A 17,500-nucleotide genomic window follows, 5' to 3' on the forward strand; every position below is an offset into this window, starting at 1 on the left:
CCCCCAGTCCCATCTTACTGGAACAGACAACATCCAAAACCAAAATTGACCCTTTCTGGGAGACAGCCAGGCTCACTATTGCAAGGTCAAACTCAGACCTGTGTGCATCCACTGCCCTGCAAGATTATATGCTCCAAACTGCAACTCAAGACCCTGGCCAGGTACTCTTCAGCTTCTCTTGCGGACCAAATGTCACCCAGACTTCACACACCAACAACTTATGGACTCTCTTAAACCTTTGCGACATTGACAGCACCTCCTATGCCTCTCACAGCTTTAGTATTGGTGCCGCTACAACTGCCAGAGCCACTTGCATTCTCAACTGTCTTACATCAGGACTCCCAAGGAAACAATATGTCAGGTTCCTCAGTCATCAGTCTCTTGCTCTTCCTGCTCACAATCCCCTGGAATCCTTGAGAACACTAGAGTATCTCACTGAACAGTTGCTTGGATAACTTTATTCATATTTTGCTGTATCGTCCTGAACCTATATGTATATTGTTTTCATCTATGGGTACAGCAATCATGTTGACATCCCCCTTGAAGCTTGCTGCATATGTTTGCACTATCCTCCCCCTCCCCTCATTTCTTCTTTATACAATTGCCTTTAATTCCTTTTTCAGCCACATGCCAGCCATCGCATGAGTGAAAGCACTATCCTAAGCTTAATGCCATGCTTCTTCTCTAAAACAAAAACGAAAAAAGGCCCACTTGGCACTTGAGGGCTTTCTGTAACATTCTTTTTCCTTGGGCTTTATGCCATCGTGTTCATGTTCAAATGTTTTGTGCAAGGGTCCTATCCCCTCCGGTCTCTATGCAATGCCCATTGGCTTTGGTTCTTTATGCTCATGTCATACTTTTGACCCCTATCTCCACTTGCCTGTTCTCTCCTTTCACCCTTGGGGCAGGCAATGTTTGCCTTTCACTATTGCAACTCTGTGGAGATGGGGTCAATCATTCTTTCTCCCTGTCACGTTGGGAGCAAAACCACTGAATGGGCTTTGCACAGGGCACTCCTCGTCTATCTCGGCATTTTGGGCAGGGAATTGCTGCCCTTGGCACCCCTTCAGCTCTGTGCTGAAGCCCTGTTAGGGCGGGGGCATATTGTTACTTTGCTGGACTGGGTTAACTTGGCCACAGGATATTATGCCAGCCACTATGCCCGCCTTGCAATACAGGCATGAGGCACCCCCTCGGCTAGTTGCCAAGGCCCCTCATCTGGTTGTCCATACCGGGGCTGGGTATTATCCGCACCTTGCCAGTACATACCCTGCCCCTCGTTTATGCCCAAGTTGTGTCTATTGTCTTTTACTGTACACCAAAGTATTAACCAACGATAAGCAACTAAACACTTTTCTGAGAAGATTGCATGACTTTCGTTTTGCTTGGCTTTGCAAGGAACCATGGGTTTCATAAAACGAAAATTTCACCTTTTTTGCAGGTTAGCCTTGAGAATCAATCGTGTATTTTACTATATAATTTTGGAGTTCTCAATCAATTTTTTTTTATTGGGTACAGCCGAATTAAGAGCACCATTGTTAACTTTATCGATAACATTCTTTCACCGCTGAGTAAATTTGAGTAATTGCAAAGATTTGGAATCCATGTGAGACCCCTCCTATGCTACATCCCACGAAATTATTTTTTGGATGAGCGCCCCAACCATTGCGTTTTTGTATCATGCGAATATTTCGAAGGGATTTGTCCCCACGCTTGGTCCCATCATATAAACTTCACAAGAACTAGACCCTACAAGAAGTCCACTTGTGTGTGCGGACCTTTAGTCATGCCCTCTGGACACGAATTTTTAAGCTCGTCTTGCTTGTAGTGTTGTGTCAATAACCTGCCGGCATTTTCTTGTTGGCCTTTGTACTCTGTTTTCCCTTATTAAAGAATGAAATTGCACATACTCTTTTAGGCTGCTAAAGAGAAACAAAAGATCAGGTCAGAAGAAATCCAAATTGATATTGTGGAACGAAAGAAGCAAATAGAAGTGGAAGAGAAGGAAGTTGCCAGGAAAGACAAGGAGTTGGTTGCTACGGTGCGAAGACCAGCTGAGGCAGAGAGCTACAAGGTGGAAACCATTGCACAAGGAAGAAGGTGTGTAAAATTAATAAGTACAGCAAGCTGAGTTCAAAATGGGTACCTAAAAAATCTGCAGGCTTTCACTGTAATTGCAGTTCCCCAAAGCAGTGAGAGCAACTCTTCTACAATGTATGAACTGTCTTCAGTTACATTCAATCAAACATGCAAGGATTGTTGATACATATTCAACCAGGTTCTCTCTCTTTTTTGAATGAATGTGGTTTAGGATTTAGTTACCGCACATATCACAAAGTCTCGTGGTGGTTCATAGGAAGGGTGTTGAGACAGCCTAGCCTACAGGTTATAGTCCTTATCTTAGAAGACTTAAAAGTGTAACCATTTGTGGGGTAATTACAAAGGCAGCACTTTCTCCTCAGTTATTTTAAGACCCTGAATGTCGGTCTGGCCAGTAGGGTTAGCAGTGTTCCAAATAAGATTTTAAGACAGGGTGCCAATAGGGAATTCCAACAGGTCAATTCCCACTGATCCCACCAGATTATTATAATTTTCCATTAATTTGTCGGGTCATGCAGCTGATCTTGTCGGGTTTTTGACCCGAGACCCATCACCTGTCTGGAACACTGGGTTAGACACATTACACCGGCATAATTTTGGGCATTATGGCACAGTCAGAGCATCGAGCATAATGCCGGCATAATGGCCACGTTTATAGCATAATTTTAGCGTAATGCTACAAAACTAATATTTTTCCTATTTTCAGTTAATTAATTGACCCATTCACACCTCAAACGCTCTAGGACTCGCCCCATTGACCAGTAAAATCGTCTGGCATTAGGCAGAGTAAAATCTATTAAGTGTTTCTCTCAGGGCTCATTGGGTTAATGGGGACATTACTGAGTCACTGCCACACCCACTTTAAATTATTGAGAGGTTTTGTGTTGGACCCTACTTTTTAGGCCAGGGAACAAAACTTGCACTCAAAGTAACAGCGAGTCCATGGTTGCACTTGCAACCTCTTGGCTGGACAAGAACAATTTTATCCATTTTCCCCCGGGACTCATGATTTTGACAACATATCTTTCCATTGTTGTGGTTGTTCCAGTACACCTTGACGGCAAAAGCTGGCTCCTGCTCACCATGGGAAAGGAATTTTATCAAAAGGTTTAACTAAAGTGGGCCCATTCCACATATCGGTGGTTTTTGTAGTAGTTTTTGACTGAGTTTAATTAAAGGCAAAGATATAATGTACATACATGTACAATGCAGTGCTGTGATGTACTGGAGGGAATGGTATCAAACTCATTTACGGTTAACGTTTATGGTTAATATCCTAGAACCCAGACTGTCTCCAAGGCTCAGGCAGATGCTGAGAAGATTAAGGTACGATAACATTATTACCTTTGCATGGTTATTGTGAAAAGGCTACCAAGGTTTTCCATTCTATCTCATTGAATTTGTGGAGTCATGTTTTGTAGCACACTAAACTTTCATTTGACAAACAGTTGACAGGCTCATCTGAAGCTACTGCTATTGAAGCAATTGGTAAAGCTGAGGCTGAGCGTATGAGGCAGAAAGCTGCAGCTTACAAGATGTATGGAGATGCCGCCATGACTGCTTTAGTCCTGGAAGCATTGCCTAAGGTATAACTAAGTTATTTGAACATGTAGATCTCTATGAGTTCTTTCATGTGTAGTGAGAACAAGGCTTAGCCAAACTGTTTCTCTTTCTGTCATTTTTCTGATCAATCCAAACTCTGTAGATGAAACATGATATACTTACAAAATAGTTTCAGTGACATTGACCAGTCATGGTTCTAGACTTGTCTTGAACTTGGCAATATTTATTTTTAGGGGGTTTCCACTTAAACATATTAGGGTGTTAGTTATGTAATACGAAGGTAATTGGAGTGCATTCAAAATTTGTTCTGTACTCTTAAAAGTAATCATTGATTCTCTTGTTTGTAATTTGCCTCGCAGGTGGCAGCAGAAGTTGCTGCACCTCTTGCCAAGACAGATCAAATCGTGATTGTGGGAGATCAGTCCTCAAATGTTACAGGGGAAGTTTCTAAACTTGTCAGCCAGCTGCCTCCTGCAGTGCAGGCCTTAACTGGAGTTGATTTGAGTGGGGTAGGTGCTCTGTAAAGGATATTGATGATTGTGTGACAAGATGCAAAAAGTTAGTCGCAAGTTCACAAATTTTAGTTGAAATATGTATCAGGGCAATGGGCATGTCTAAAGAAACTGCTGAAAATGACAAAATTTAATGATTGAGGAATTGCTGCTGTGCCTATAACATCCCAACTAAATTATGCACCTGCCAATGTAAATAACCCCTTCCTCCTTCCCCCCCCCAACCCCCCCCCCCCCCCAACCGGGGCTGGACCTTAGACAAAAGGTAAGCTAATTTTCCCACCCCAGTGCAATATTTCCATTCCATAACTTCACTATAAAATATTAAACATGGTAAAAAAAAAGAAATAATAAGTACAAATAATTATTAGTAATCATTATATTTTGGAGTTCATTTTTATTTTCATTGCTTGATAATGACTTAAGTCAAGTCAAAATGTTGCATTTTAAACTTTTTACCAATTTTTTTACCATGTTTAATATTTTATTGCAATGGTTTATAGTGAAGTTATATAAAAAAAATCACTAATAACAAAATAAAACAGTCATCAAGGTTTCTATTCAGTGACTTAAGTAATTTTTGGATATCAAGCAAAAAGTAAGTCAGAATAAAACAGACTTAACTTATTTGATTGTAATGTGGAGTGCTAAGTTTCTACCCCATATGTACCATGTGAGCGTTAGCCCTACTAATAGAAATGGGCCAAAACAAGGACAGAGAAAAACTCTGTCATTTTAGTCGCTGTATGGTTTGGTCCCAGATCTAGACTCCAATCCTCTAGCAGAGGAATTTCCCGGTTCGGTTCCCGAAGCGCAAATCTTGTTCAAGAAGCTGCATATCGGGTTTTGTCCCCTTAATGTCCCGCCTTTTCCAGGGTTATGGAGGGATTTACATTGACTAGTGCATTACACAACGATTTTGCCCCATACCTTCAGATTGAAACAAAATTTACAACTAGAAAATTTATTTTTTCATTTTTAAAATTTATTTTGGCAAAAGTAGCGACAAAGTGGTCGCTATTTATAATAACCCTTTTATTTTGTGATAGCGAAGGTGAAACAAGTCACAAATGTGTGACTCCTCCAGTTATTGTAGTCAAATGGAAAAATTCAGTTGCAAATTTCACTGTATTGGTCATAATATCAAGCCCTGTCAGTGATGATGATGACACATTTTGTAACTGAAGCTTATCAAAATACTCCCACTTAAAATGAGAAAGCACAAGGAAATAGTCGTGTTAACATTATTCTCATTGTTTTTCAGGTCATTGGGAAAATACCAGGGGCAAAATGAGAAATTCCTACTAAGCTTATTAATATTATAACTCGCTCATAATTTTTAGAATGTAGTTATGGAGTTCATGATGTAAATGCTAAGTTTTGTGCAGTTTTTCAAAGAACATTTCAAACATTTCAATAACATTTGCATTGTTGCCAGCGTTTAAGAGTGAGGTTATTGGAACCTCACCCTGTATATTAGTGATAACTCCTATGTAGCTTTAAAAATTTGGCTGATATAATGATTGTACTCCAAATTATTTAACGTTTTCACTTTCATTTACACTATCATTAAGGAATGCATGCACCCCGGCCCCTTGAGTCTTCTGGAGGGCAAGACATAATCTCAGTTTTAAAAGTGTCATCTGTGCATTACAGCACAGGAATGATTTGGTCAAAACCTCTCTTGAAGTGGGAAGTTTCGACCTCAGCAAATCATGTCACAACAGCTCTTATAAATAAAATGTAATGAACAACTATCCTACAAAGTGGTCTATGCTGTCCTGTTACTGTCAAGCACATGTGCTAATCATGAACACCTAGTGATATAACAGGAACTTTGTGATTTTGTGTTGCAAGGTGAGGGCTGAGCTGTGGTTAGAAAAGCATATAATTCAGAATGTGTTAGGTGTGTTATCATGTTTTTTTAGTGTGACAGCAATATTCTCCTTTCACTGTTATCTGTCAGAGTGGGTATTACTTAGGGTACTTTGTAAGTTCAAGAGGTCAAATCTGCTGGCATTAGACAGAGTAAAATCTCACTCCCAGGATCTTAAAACAAGCAAGTGTTGTAATGAACTATTTTTTTCCTTGAAAAGACAAAGCTATCCTGTCTTTTGCTCTTCAATATATTTTGTTGTGAAAAGTCATGGTATTTTGATGTGCCATACTGTTCTTGTCTTTTGTGTTGCTAAAACGTTTTCACATAACCATTTAGAGGTTGTTTTGTTTTTACAGTTTTTCTATAGACATTCTTATTACTATATAATGTGCTATTTTTGTTAGACCATTTTTAGGATTTTGTCCTGTCAAGATTTTGGTTGCAATTCTGTAATATTAGAAAGCAACCATAGTTAATTTGCAGCATATTGTGCTCAGTTGTGTTTTAAAACAGTAAAACCAAGGGTGATACTCTAGTAATAACTATTAAACAATTATTCGCCGAAGGCTTGGTGAATATCAGTGAATAAAAACCAAGATGAAGTCTCGGTTTTTATTCACCAAGCCTGAGGGGATTATTTTAAGAAAAGATGCATTTTCTTTAAAACAATTAATTTCTTTGTCCATCACCTTGACAAACAGCTTGCGGCCATTTTGAAAAACTGCTTAGATGATTATCGCAAAATAATCACCTCAACGGCAGTCAATCAGTGCAGAAAATTTCCATAACCACCTGTGTCATTATTATACTAATAGTTATTATTAGCTTTACTGTCCATATTGTTCCTGGCATAACAGCCATCCATCTAATCAGATGCTGTGTCCAGAGTCCTTTTGTAGGAGGCAGTGAAGGATTCTTTCATTGTAAAGATTAAAAAAATCCTTTTCTGTAGCAGTGCAGTTTTTGGAAATATGATGTGCAAATAAGGTTTTGGCAGCACTATTGGAAATGGTAATAAATCCAATCCCCACCAGTGTGTATCTGTCAATACATCAGTGAACATGTTGGTTTGATCTCATTCTTTACCGTTTCCATACTATTTAACTGTAGCGTTACATTTTAGTGGCTCATACTATTACAAGTTTTGGATGCAAAATAAATGTATTCACTACATGACTTTTTGTTTTTTTAACTTTGTCTTGTCCCAAGAAATCAGAGGGCTTTCCGCCTGAGCGTGATGAGCATGAAATAGCTTTAAAGAGGGTCCCCTAGACCCCCTGGTCAAACACCTTCACTTATAAATATTGAGACTTGTCACATGTCGCAGATAAGTCAATAAATTATTTCATGTTCATGTTAAAACAAAATAAAATCAAATAAAATAATTCACAATTCGATCACATTAACTTGAAAAATTTTTTTCACAATTATGTTTCCATTCAACTAACCCATTTCGGCTGGTTATATCCCAAAGGTAGATTGTTTTTGTTACAATCTCAATGTCATCATGTCCGAGAGGACTTTTCATGGCTTTTTGCAGACTATTCAAAGAGAATACCGATGGTAGGGTAGAGGCTACATTCCTAATAATATATCAAACACGAGAAGGAGTGTTTCATTGGATATCCAAATACCGAGAAGTAAGTTGAAAAAAGAGGCTCAAGGCTGAGTTTTTTGACCGATTTCAAGGTGTTTGGATATCTGATGAAACACTATTTTGAGTGTTTGATATTGCTTTTCAAAAGAATCGGTATTTTAAGAGGTATTTGGCAGCAAAATTGGCAAATTTTTTGTTGAGTTAAGACCACATATCCAAACTTCCTTCATGGCAGTGATTTCTTTCGTTTTTGGCTTATGAATTATTAACGAGTTTGAAAAATGACAAAAATATGTTATTTGCTAGCTGGGCAGTCTGTATAGCGAAAAACTGTGACCGAATGTATTAAAGCACTTACCGGTACCTTGCTTTAAAGCGATTTCTGGGTGAACACACTGGTCAAGAAATTGGATGTTAACAGGGCAATGATGAGTTTGTAATTTAAAAAATACCGTTATTAAGGTCTCTGTAAAGGTAAATTTGGGTGTTTCGTTCAATTTTTTTGTTTTTGCAAATCTTGAATTGGTAGGCTGTGAAGTATATTTTCCTAAAAAAAATAATTCTGAAAAATTGATTTTAAAATCGCTTCTCCTTGTTTCCTGCCGTAATCTGCGCACAAAAAATGATTGACTTTTCATGTCAACCACGTGAAAGGATTGAGTGTCAATTGATAGCATTCACGTATTATGATCTGCTACCTTAGCATGTGCTCAAACGCTGAACTGCACGCAAACTCTTCAAGCTTGATTGTCTGGGGGTTTATGTACCAGTCAAATGGAAGCTTCAACATAATCCCCCCCCCCCGGCAACACACCGGGCATTTGAGTTTTTGGAAAGTGTTTATTCAAATGCCCCCACCCCCGGGAAAATTACCAGATTACTGTTTTAACTTTTCAGTAGCTTCTATTATGCTTCTGAAGTACATGGTTTAATAAACGGCACCAAAGAGAACCAAGGCCCTACATGTCATGAGGCACGAGGAGGACAGGTAACAGGTAATAGCCAAAGAGAACCAATCACAAAGTTGACAAATTTAGATGTCAAATTATTATCAATAAACCTCTAATGTAGGTCTATTAGACTGTAACATTTTGTCGATGTGGATCAACTGCATGTTACTTGTAGAGAAACACAGTCAGAGAATATTTCAATTTAAAATGTCTATTTAATACCTCTGTTTTGATTGAAGCCAAGTTTGTCTCTGCCATGATTTATCAATCCACATGGAAATGTAACATGAAATAGAGGCTAGCGATCAAATTCCCCACCCCTATGAGTTATGATCTTTTGCAGCTGGGGTCACATGACCAAATTTTTCCTAGATAATTTTTATATTATGGGCTATAACTTACAGAATGCCAGAAATGGAAAGAGCGCATCGAAAATACCAAAATGGCCAAGTTTGAGTTGACAGTTTGAATTTTCGGAAAATTTAGAAGTTTTGTATGGGAAATGTTGCTGGAGAGCAAGGTCTTGCTCTCCAGCAATATTTTCCATACAAATTTTCTTATTCTTTTAAAACTTCAGACTGTCATAAGATCTCACCTTTTAATGATGGGGGCCTCAAATTTGGCCATTTTGATATTCTCGACATGCTTTTTCCATTTCTGGCATTTGTTAAGCTATAGCCCATAATTTTATGAAAGTAGGTCACGTGATGGCTTAGCTGCAAAAGGCCTATTACACTTGATCTCTGGCTGCATTGACTTTATTGCAAGGTTGTAACTGTGTCTTGCAAAGTCAAACATTATATAATACTTTGTGCAATTATGTGCGAGGTGATTTCAGAGATGAGGCTGTACATTATGTTGCAGAGCTATTGGATCACTGTTAAGGTGTCCTCAATGGCATGCTGTTATCTGGGATAAGCCTGCTGGTGTTGTTGAAATTGCTGTTGCTGCATTTGAAGTTGTTGTAGCTGTTGTATCTGTCTCTGAAGCTCCATCTGCTGTTGTTGTTGACGTTGTGCAGCTTGACCTCCAGAGAGGTCAATTTTGAAGCAAATACAGTTAATGGAATCACACTCTGGAGGTGAACAGTCACATGCACAGTTACAGCCACCAAACTGAAAAAAAAAAGGTAAATTAAGGGGTTATTTTAGTGTAGTATGCAAACTTAACTGTGATTCGCTGATCACAAAGGGGTACATTAAGATAATTAAGTCCTGGCATTAAATCTGACTGAGTGCCTGTCGCTTATACCCAATGATAGTAATTTTTACCTCCTATTTTTCAAAGCAAAGAACTATTTTTTTTGTGGACCAAGAACACAGCTTATTCTGTATCTTTCTGTGTGCAAAGAACTGATGGCTTCAAACAAATTAAATAAATGTTCACAAGCTATACTGTACATGGCTAAAATTCATACCGCACACTCTGGCCCTTTACAGTCCTGACAAATGGCTCCTCCTGGCTCGGCATTCATACAACAACAGAATGTATCATCACACCACTTGCAAAAGGAAAAGATTTGGTTACTATGACTACACTACTGTAACTGTATGCACCAATATTAACCATTGACACCTGAACCATGCCCCATTGACGAGTAAGATTGTCTGGTGTAAGACAGAGTAAAATCTACCAAAGTCTCAATAATAGGAGTCCATGGGTTAATACATTATAAGATGAGAGGAAGATCTAGGATTTCTCATAGCCATCCCAAACTGTGGACTCTTCTTTAGGAATGATCACCTGACTATGGTTAAGAGATTACAAGGAAAGGGGGATGGGACCATTATATTTTAAAATTATTAAATTATGTTGGAAAAAGAAGAAAGAATTCCATCTTCCCTTTCCCAAAATAAAAAATAAACTTAGCTTTACTACGAACCAATATGGCTGCAAGTTGAATAATTCTATTAAATTTTAAACTATATTACCTGTTTTGTGGGGCAGACAGTGTCCAAACAAGACTTCTTGCTTGGTGTAGCACAATCACACATTTCTGCCATAGGTACAAAGCAAGCACATAGACAACTACGCTGTGTGTTATCCTCATTTCCACAACATTTTCCACAAAAAAACTCAGATACCCATGCTGGACAAATGCTCACTCCTTGGGACTGAAAAAAAAAAGATTCACAAGCTATCTTGAGTAGTGTCCACTTGAGTGTCAATATTTTGGTGTGAAAATCTCTCCCCAGTTTTTTAACCATTCGGAAGCAAAGCCAAAACCAATGAAGAGTATGTCTAGGTATTATTGTGTATTTGCTTCAAATTCTGACAAACTTGATGGCATTTTTTGCACTAGTCTTGTTTTGATGACCAAGAGATATTCCAAGTCTACGATGGTCTTTAAATGGTCATCATTTTTTATACAATACAATACATACTTCATACAGCTCCCCATAGGGGCTTTTCAGGGCCAATGAAACACAACGAAATGACAGAACAGAACAACAACAACAACAGTTACTGTTAAGAATCACAACGAGCCAGAGGCAAACCAGTTGGCTATTTACAAGTGCAGCTGGGAAGTCGAACCAGGGACTACCAGGATCAAATTCAATGAGTAGTCAGAGCGGGAGCAGAGCAGAGCCTAGGATCTTTGGATCCCAAGGCAAGCACCCTAACCACTGGGCCACACTGCCTTATGTATTTAACCTATTGACTCCTGGAAGTGAGACTTACTACATGTAGATTTTACTTGCTTCAGATTCTGACAAATTTGATAGCATTGTTTGCACTTGTTTCGAGAGCCAAGAGATATGCCAAGTCTACGATGATCTTAAATGGTCATCATTTTTTATGTATTATTTTAACCTATTGACACCTGAGAGTGAGACTTACTAGATTTAATTTACCATGTCTAACGCCAAATTTACTCATAAGGAGGGGGCACTCTGGGGCCCCTGAGGAATGAATGGGTTAAAAAAGAAAATTTTATCATATTATTTGAATGATCTGTTGATCTGCCTTAGCATAATTTATATGACAAGTACGTTTCAAACTTTAAATTAATTGCTACTTCGTTCATGGACAAAGAACCACAATTTTATAAAAATTAATTTAATATTATCAATCAAAGACAATGTTAAAAGAAGAATGACAACCAACCTTCAAGCACTGTCTGACCAGAAGAAAAAGAAGAACCAAACCAAGGTAAGCACCAACACCTATCATTACAATTGCAGCTATCGGCAAGTCTTTACTGGTACTACTGTTGGTGGGAGATGGGGTAGGCTGTGGAGCGACATAAAAGAAAATGTTGTCTAATGAGACTATCAAGGCTATTTTTCCTTCCATCAAAAATGCCAGAAAAGCAAGGAATCAAATGGCAATTTCCTTGACCTGACTTCCCAGAATTTCTGAACAAATGGAAAATTCATTCACACTTTGGCTTTATGCATTTCTTTATTTTGATTCTAGCGAATGACCAAAAGATGCTGTTCCAGTAATATTGAGAATTTAAAATAAGCTTTTTGGCCTGAACAACTCTGCAACCCTCCTGCAGGGCCTTTTTTTTTGTGTGTGTGTGTAATTATGTGTATGTTCCCAGTGAGAAGATGGTAGTCACACAGGCTTAAGTGGACTTAACTATGGACAAATTATTTCTTCATTACCTGAAATGTTTTCCAAGGTTAGTGGCAACTCACAGAAATTGTAATAATGGAAAAGAACACTTTTGGAGCATTCCAAACTTTTTAAATGTTTATTTGTAAATCAGTAGGTCAGATTACTACAGAAATTCCAACCCTCAGGCTGTCAACTAAGGTAAAGGGAGGTTTTAGGAACTGTGTTAGTAGCTGCACCCACAAGCGCTGCAAGCATGACTCTCTAGGAGAGTCAGAGGGCATGCTCCCACTGGGAAGATTTTAAAGACATGTGCCTCTAAGATGCCATTTCCTGCATTTTGAGATCTAGGTTATTAGAAAATAGTAGAGTTTTTATCAAGCAGTGAAAGGAAAAGCCCAATAGTCCCTTTGCACGACAGTGTCACGTGACCTTGACAATCATAAAAACGGCCGCGATACAAAATAGATGCCAGAAATGGAAAGAGCATGATGAAATTAGGAAGAATGTCAATTTTGAGGCCACTGACATTTAGGTGAGAGATTTTACAGTGATTTTAATGTTAAAAAAAATACAAAAAGATTTATATGGAAAACAGCTGCTGGATGGCAAGCAGCCTGCAAAGGGCCTATTGTCCCAGGAATAAACGCAAACCTTGCACAATGTTGAGGCATCCCTGTGCATTAACATGCCCAAAATTACCACAGGCTCATGCTACAATGCCAAAAGGGTAAAAATAGCTGAGCCACCACAGAAAAATGGCAAAGAATCGTGCTAAAAAGACTGGTTAAACAAAGAAAATACCATCTTTCTTTGGTTAGTTGAGCGAAAATGAGAGGACTAAAATCTTTACCAAAAATGGGAGGTTTCCAGCCAAAAAGGGAGGGGTGGAATCTCTGCTAAAGCCCTTAGTTAGATCAGTAAAGTTATCTCTACAAGGTATCTCCAGCCACACCCTCCGTAAGTGTTTTGCAGTACAGATTCACAATGTCTTCTAGATAATAATATGTTACTTGGCTCGTGCATGACCTTTCGTATGCAATTTAGCTTCTGTAAAACAGTTATTTTTCTTTCCCACTTGCAGCTTAGCTTGTTCAAAAAAAAAAAAAGTGGTACATATCTTGAGGAATGTGTTGATGATAATTAGAAAACTTAAAAGGGCCTTGGGAATCTGACTTCGTCATTAGCTGGCTCCTCTTAACCCATTGACCCCATTGGTGAGTAAAATCGTCTGGGCCGGGTTGTTCAAAAGCCGATGAGCGCTAATCCCAGATTAAAAATTAACCAAGGAATTTGTTTCTCTACTCCCACATGCTGTTCAACGCTGATATTCTGCAAAACTTTACATTAGAAGAAGTCAATCTTGAAAAACAAAACTAGGCAAAAGAAACTTTCACCAAAAAGGTGAAAACATCAAACAAAAGTTTACGATAACCCTGGATTAAGTTAATCGCCTTTCGAGCAACCAGGCCCTGGTGTTAGTCAGAGTAAAATCTCAAGTCTCACTCCCAGGAGTCAATGGGTTAAATGTAATGGTAATTTTTCTTTTCAGTCAGACTGCAATTTGAATGTTAGATGTTGTTTACCAAATTGTAGACCTTTGGCATCTGCAGGGGACTACAAGCACATACATACAATACATAGTTAATTGACCACTCCCTGTAGGACATTTTCAGGCCCAATGAAACACTATGAACAAAACGAAAGAACACAACAACAACTGTTACGAATCCCAACTGGCCGGAGGCAAAGCCGTTGGCTATTTACAAGTGCAGACAAGAAGTTGAACCAGGGACTACCAGGAACAAATTCAACGAGTCGTCAGAACGAGTCTTGAACCTGGGATCATTCCCCGGATCTCAAGGCAAGCATCCTAACCACTTGGCCGCACTGCCTCCTTACAATCCTCCTTACATCCCGTGCATGCACACCCCCTCTATATGAGCCTGCTTTCCAACCCTTTAGCTTATTCCTGTCAGGGAAGATGGGTCCAGGATATTTATAATTTTATGCATGAGAGGTATGGAGAATTTTTGTTTGTTTTAAAATTGGAACTGTAATACTTTTTGCTAATTTTCCAACTTTCACGTTGTTGTTGTTGTTGTAAGTTACACATGAAATTTTGTTTGCTACTTTGCTTGTTTCATCAAGTGAAGCTATGATCCTCGGAGTTATGAACGCAATTTTGGAACCCACAAATGACCAGCTCCCAACGTCAGTGGCTTCATAGCTCAGTTGGTTAGAGCGTCGCACTGGTATTGCGAGGTCACAGGTTCAAACCCTGTTGAAGTCCTGAATTTTTCAGGCTTCTTTACGCAATTGCAAAAATTGCGTTCATAACCGTGAGGATCATAGCTTCACTTGATTTCATATCCGCAGTTTATATATGATCCATTTCATATGTCATTTCATCATTGCTTGTTTCAATCACACAGCAAAAAGATCTGTGTACCTACTTGTTAGCAAAACTATGGCATTACATGTATACTTTGGTAGGAGTGAAAAAAGTCCGGTATGCATGGTAGTCCATTTTACTAAGTAAAAATAAAATGTCTGATCTGGGGAGTGGCCACTGAAGCTCACCAAGGAAAGCCTCTATCTCCACGAATTCCTTGAATCAACCCTTTCTGCCGGAGTAACCTGGCAGGGCAAGACAACTCAGGGAGACGAGTTGTCTTGCCTCGGCAGGTAGGGTAACCCTGCCAGGCGAGACAGCTTTTTCGCATGCAAACAGTTTGGCTCGACTACCCAAGACAAGACAGCAAAATCTTAAATGTGCACGCATGAAATAAAAATCAAAGAAGCAATATTTTGCGGGCTCATACAAGTTGCTAGCGTTTGCTTTCAAATGCCAAAATTCCGCCAAAATTCTCACACCGCAGTCAATGGAAACTCTCAATTCAAAAACAGCCTTTTATTTAAACTAGGCATTACTTTTCCGTTAAGATTGTCAGTCCACTTTCTGAATGTGAAAACGAAACTATGCGTAATAACGAACTAAAAAGAAATTAGGGCAAATTGATAATATATTTTTTGAAGATGCGTCTTAAAATATATGCATAATTATGTTGGGTCGACTTTGTCTTGGTCACCCAATTCTCATATAAAGGCTCGGTAAAGTTGTCTCAGGAAGGAGGGCTGTCTCAGTTAACTGAGACCACATAAACAGGCCATAAGTTTATTTTTACAAATAAGTTTTTCCCACGAAAATTATCAGAATTTCCTTGACGCTGACATAGCTTTGTTTTGATTGGCTTTTACAACACAGTGGCCCGGTTGAATCTCCCAAAGGAGGCGTTCTATAAATAAATTTACTCGGGAAAGGGTTGACTTCTAAGCCCAGTATGGCAGACAGAGGCTTCCCTTCCCTTGTTAAACGAGTCAACAACATTTTTGTTTCTAGAAAACACTCCAACTGCCAAAAAGTCATATACTGCCATAAATAGATTCAACTTTTTAAAAGCTTGCTGAGTAAGGCTAACTTGATTTGCATGTCGAAGTGGTAGTCGAGTTAAACTATTTTTGCCTCGTCACTTTACAGTAAGTAAGCTTTACACTACATGCTACAACGTTGGTTGCAACCATAGAAACTGAGTGACGCTTAGTCAGTTAATTTACTTACCCTCAGTGTTGGAGGCATAGTGGACGTATCTTACACGTTGCTTTAAGGCCTTTTATCAGCTTACAAGATAAGTAGTTTTAAAGATCATTCTCGGAAAAATGTGATCGACGCCACAACACCACACACCTGATCAGAGGTGTGCGAGCAACTTCCACATTTTATACCGAACTTATGAATAAAGTTTCACAACTTAGTATTTCTCCAAGCGATTCACGAGTTCCGATCAAATGCAAATGTTTCAGTGTCCACCAGTTTCTAAAGGATTAGCAGAGGCCTTCATCAGTTGACATTTCAAATAATAAAATAAAAAAGACAAATGCAAATGCTACGAAACATGCATTTAGTTTCCAGCTCTCCCCTACTGAGTATTAGCCTCACTCCTACGGAAAACTTTTTGTGGTCAGGGGTAAGGTATGAAGGCATTTGCGAAAATAAACAAACGTGATCGTCTGTCTGTGACGTGCGTCTTCAACACGACGTAAAAGCAAAACGCAAACGGATAATAGATATGACCACACACAAACCCCTTCTCAAGAACTCGCAAAATAAAATATATACCAAAAAAATGTTTAAGATTATTTTCTTAAAGATACAAGTTTTGCAGGCCAAAATTCTTAAAGTAATACCAATTCTAAACTTTCTACGAAGTTTCTAATAAACAATAATACTTTTACCACTCACTAGAAATTAAGCTAACAGTTCAGTTCTTTAGCAAATCAACAGTTCATTCTTTCAACAAACCAGCAGTCCAGCTCTTAACAAACCAACAGCAATTCAGTTTCCACGTCAACTTCTTCACTCCTCGGCCGACATGCGCCTGCTTCCAGTTTCTTCTCTCGTTTCTTAAACTTAGCCCCCTAATCTCTTCGTGTGACTTCTTTTTTTGCCGCTGTCGCAGTGATATGTGTACCCCCGTGATATGTGTATCCCTGCACACATATCACTAGTGATATGTGTACCCCCTCCAATATGGCGGCCAGTGATATGTGTATCCCCCACCCCCCTCCCCTCCAAAATATAAATAATTACGGCTAACTTGTGTTAATGTTTGGAAATCGGTGAACACAGATCAGACATGATTTTTTCAAGAGACCAACACTAGAAACCATTGATTTGCAACTGAACCATCTTCCACAATCAGAACTGTAAAGACACGACTCGTGAGTCCGACATGTCCATGTAAATAAAAACAGCTGTAAAACCAAATGGATTTCATGCCTTGGCTGATAATACTCTTATGGGCCAGTACCAAACATCAAACAATCTACTGGAAATATAAAGGAATCGAAATTGTCGTCAAAACAAAAATATATCTTGGGGATACACATATTACTGGTGACCGCAATCGTAGTGATATATGTATCCCCTGGCCTATCGGCGTGTCGCCTGTCTAACAAATTACTAGCTACTAGCGTTTTTTCTGCCTAGTACGTAAGTGCATGAAATATTCCATCAACTGACAGCAAGTATTATTGATTCCCAATCACTGACAAATTTAAAAACTAGACAGACGACAGCGCGCTAGCCAGGGGATACACATATCACTGCCGAGATCGCCAGTTCAGTGATATGTGTATCCCCAACATATCTCGGGGGTACGCATATCACCGGTAATCGTAGTCAGTGATATGTGTATCCCCTGGTAAAGCAAACGCTGTTGTCTGTCCAGCAAAGTACTAGCTAAGCTTATATATGGCTAGTAAGTATATTATT

At 38.9% G+C, this 17,500-nt stretch overlaps 2 protein-coding genes and 1 non-coding gene across 4 annotated transcripts in view; 2 read left to right on the forward strand and 1 right to left on the reverse strand.

Annotated features, from left to right (window-relative positions):
- Positions 1-7,230, forward strand: part of LOC138047437 (flotillin-2a-like) — a 13,221-nt gene extending 5,991 nt beyond the window's left edge. Inside the window, exons 6-10 of the mRNA XM_068894289.1 lie at positions 1,919-2,100; positions 3,381-3,426; positions 3,549-3,686; positions 4,023-4,172; positions 5,440-7,230. Coding sequence (XP_068750390.1) covers positions 1,919-2,100; positions 3,381-3,426; positions 3,549-3,686; positions 4,023-4,172; positions 5,440-5,469 — 546 coding nt within the window. The 3' untranslated portion in view covers positions 5,470-7,230. The remainder of the gene's footprint in view (positions 1-1,918; positions 2,101-3,380; positions 3,427-3,548; positions 3,687-4,022; positions 4,173-5,439) is intronic.
- A 1,566-nt stretch (positions 7,231-8,796) lies between these two features.
- Positions 8,797-16,608, reverse strand: LOC138047439 (uncharacterized). Of its 2 annotated transcripts, none has more exons than XM_068894292.1 (5): positions 16,469-16,608; positions 11,710-11,835; positions 10,533-10,715; positions 10,019-10,102; positions 8,797-9,716 (listed from the first exon to the last, which is right to left on the reverse strand). In XM_068894292.1, the coding sequence occupies exons 2-5, from the start codon at positions 11,773-11,775 to the stop codon at positions 9,507-9,509; spliced, it is 543 nt and encodes a 180-aa protein (XP_068750393.1). In that variant the 5' UTR covers positions 11,776-11,835; positions 16,469-16,608; the 3' UTR covers positions 8,797-9,506. The 2 variants fall into 2 exon arrangements, with proteins under 2 accessions (XP_068750393.1, XP_068750392.1); XM_068894291.1 differs by lacking the exon at positions 16,469-16,608 and adding an exon at positions 15,788-16,116.
- Trnat-ggu (transfer RNA threonine (anticodon GGU)) lies at positions 14,386-14,458 on the forward strand. Its single transcript has one exon. It is a non-coding gene; the product is annotated as a tRNA-Thr (tRNA).
- Positions 16,609-17,500: the final 892 nt, after the last annotated feature.

Source organism: Montipora capricornis, chromosome 4 (genome assembly GCF_036669925.1).
Source record: "Montipora capricornis isolate CH-2021 chromosome 4, ASM3666992v2, whole genome shotgun sequence".
Classification (NCBI taxonomy): Eukaryota; Metazoa; Cnidaria; class Anthozoa; order Scleractinia; family Acroporidae; genus Montipora; species Montipora capricornis.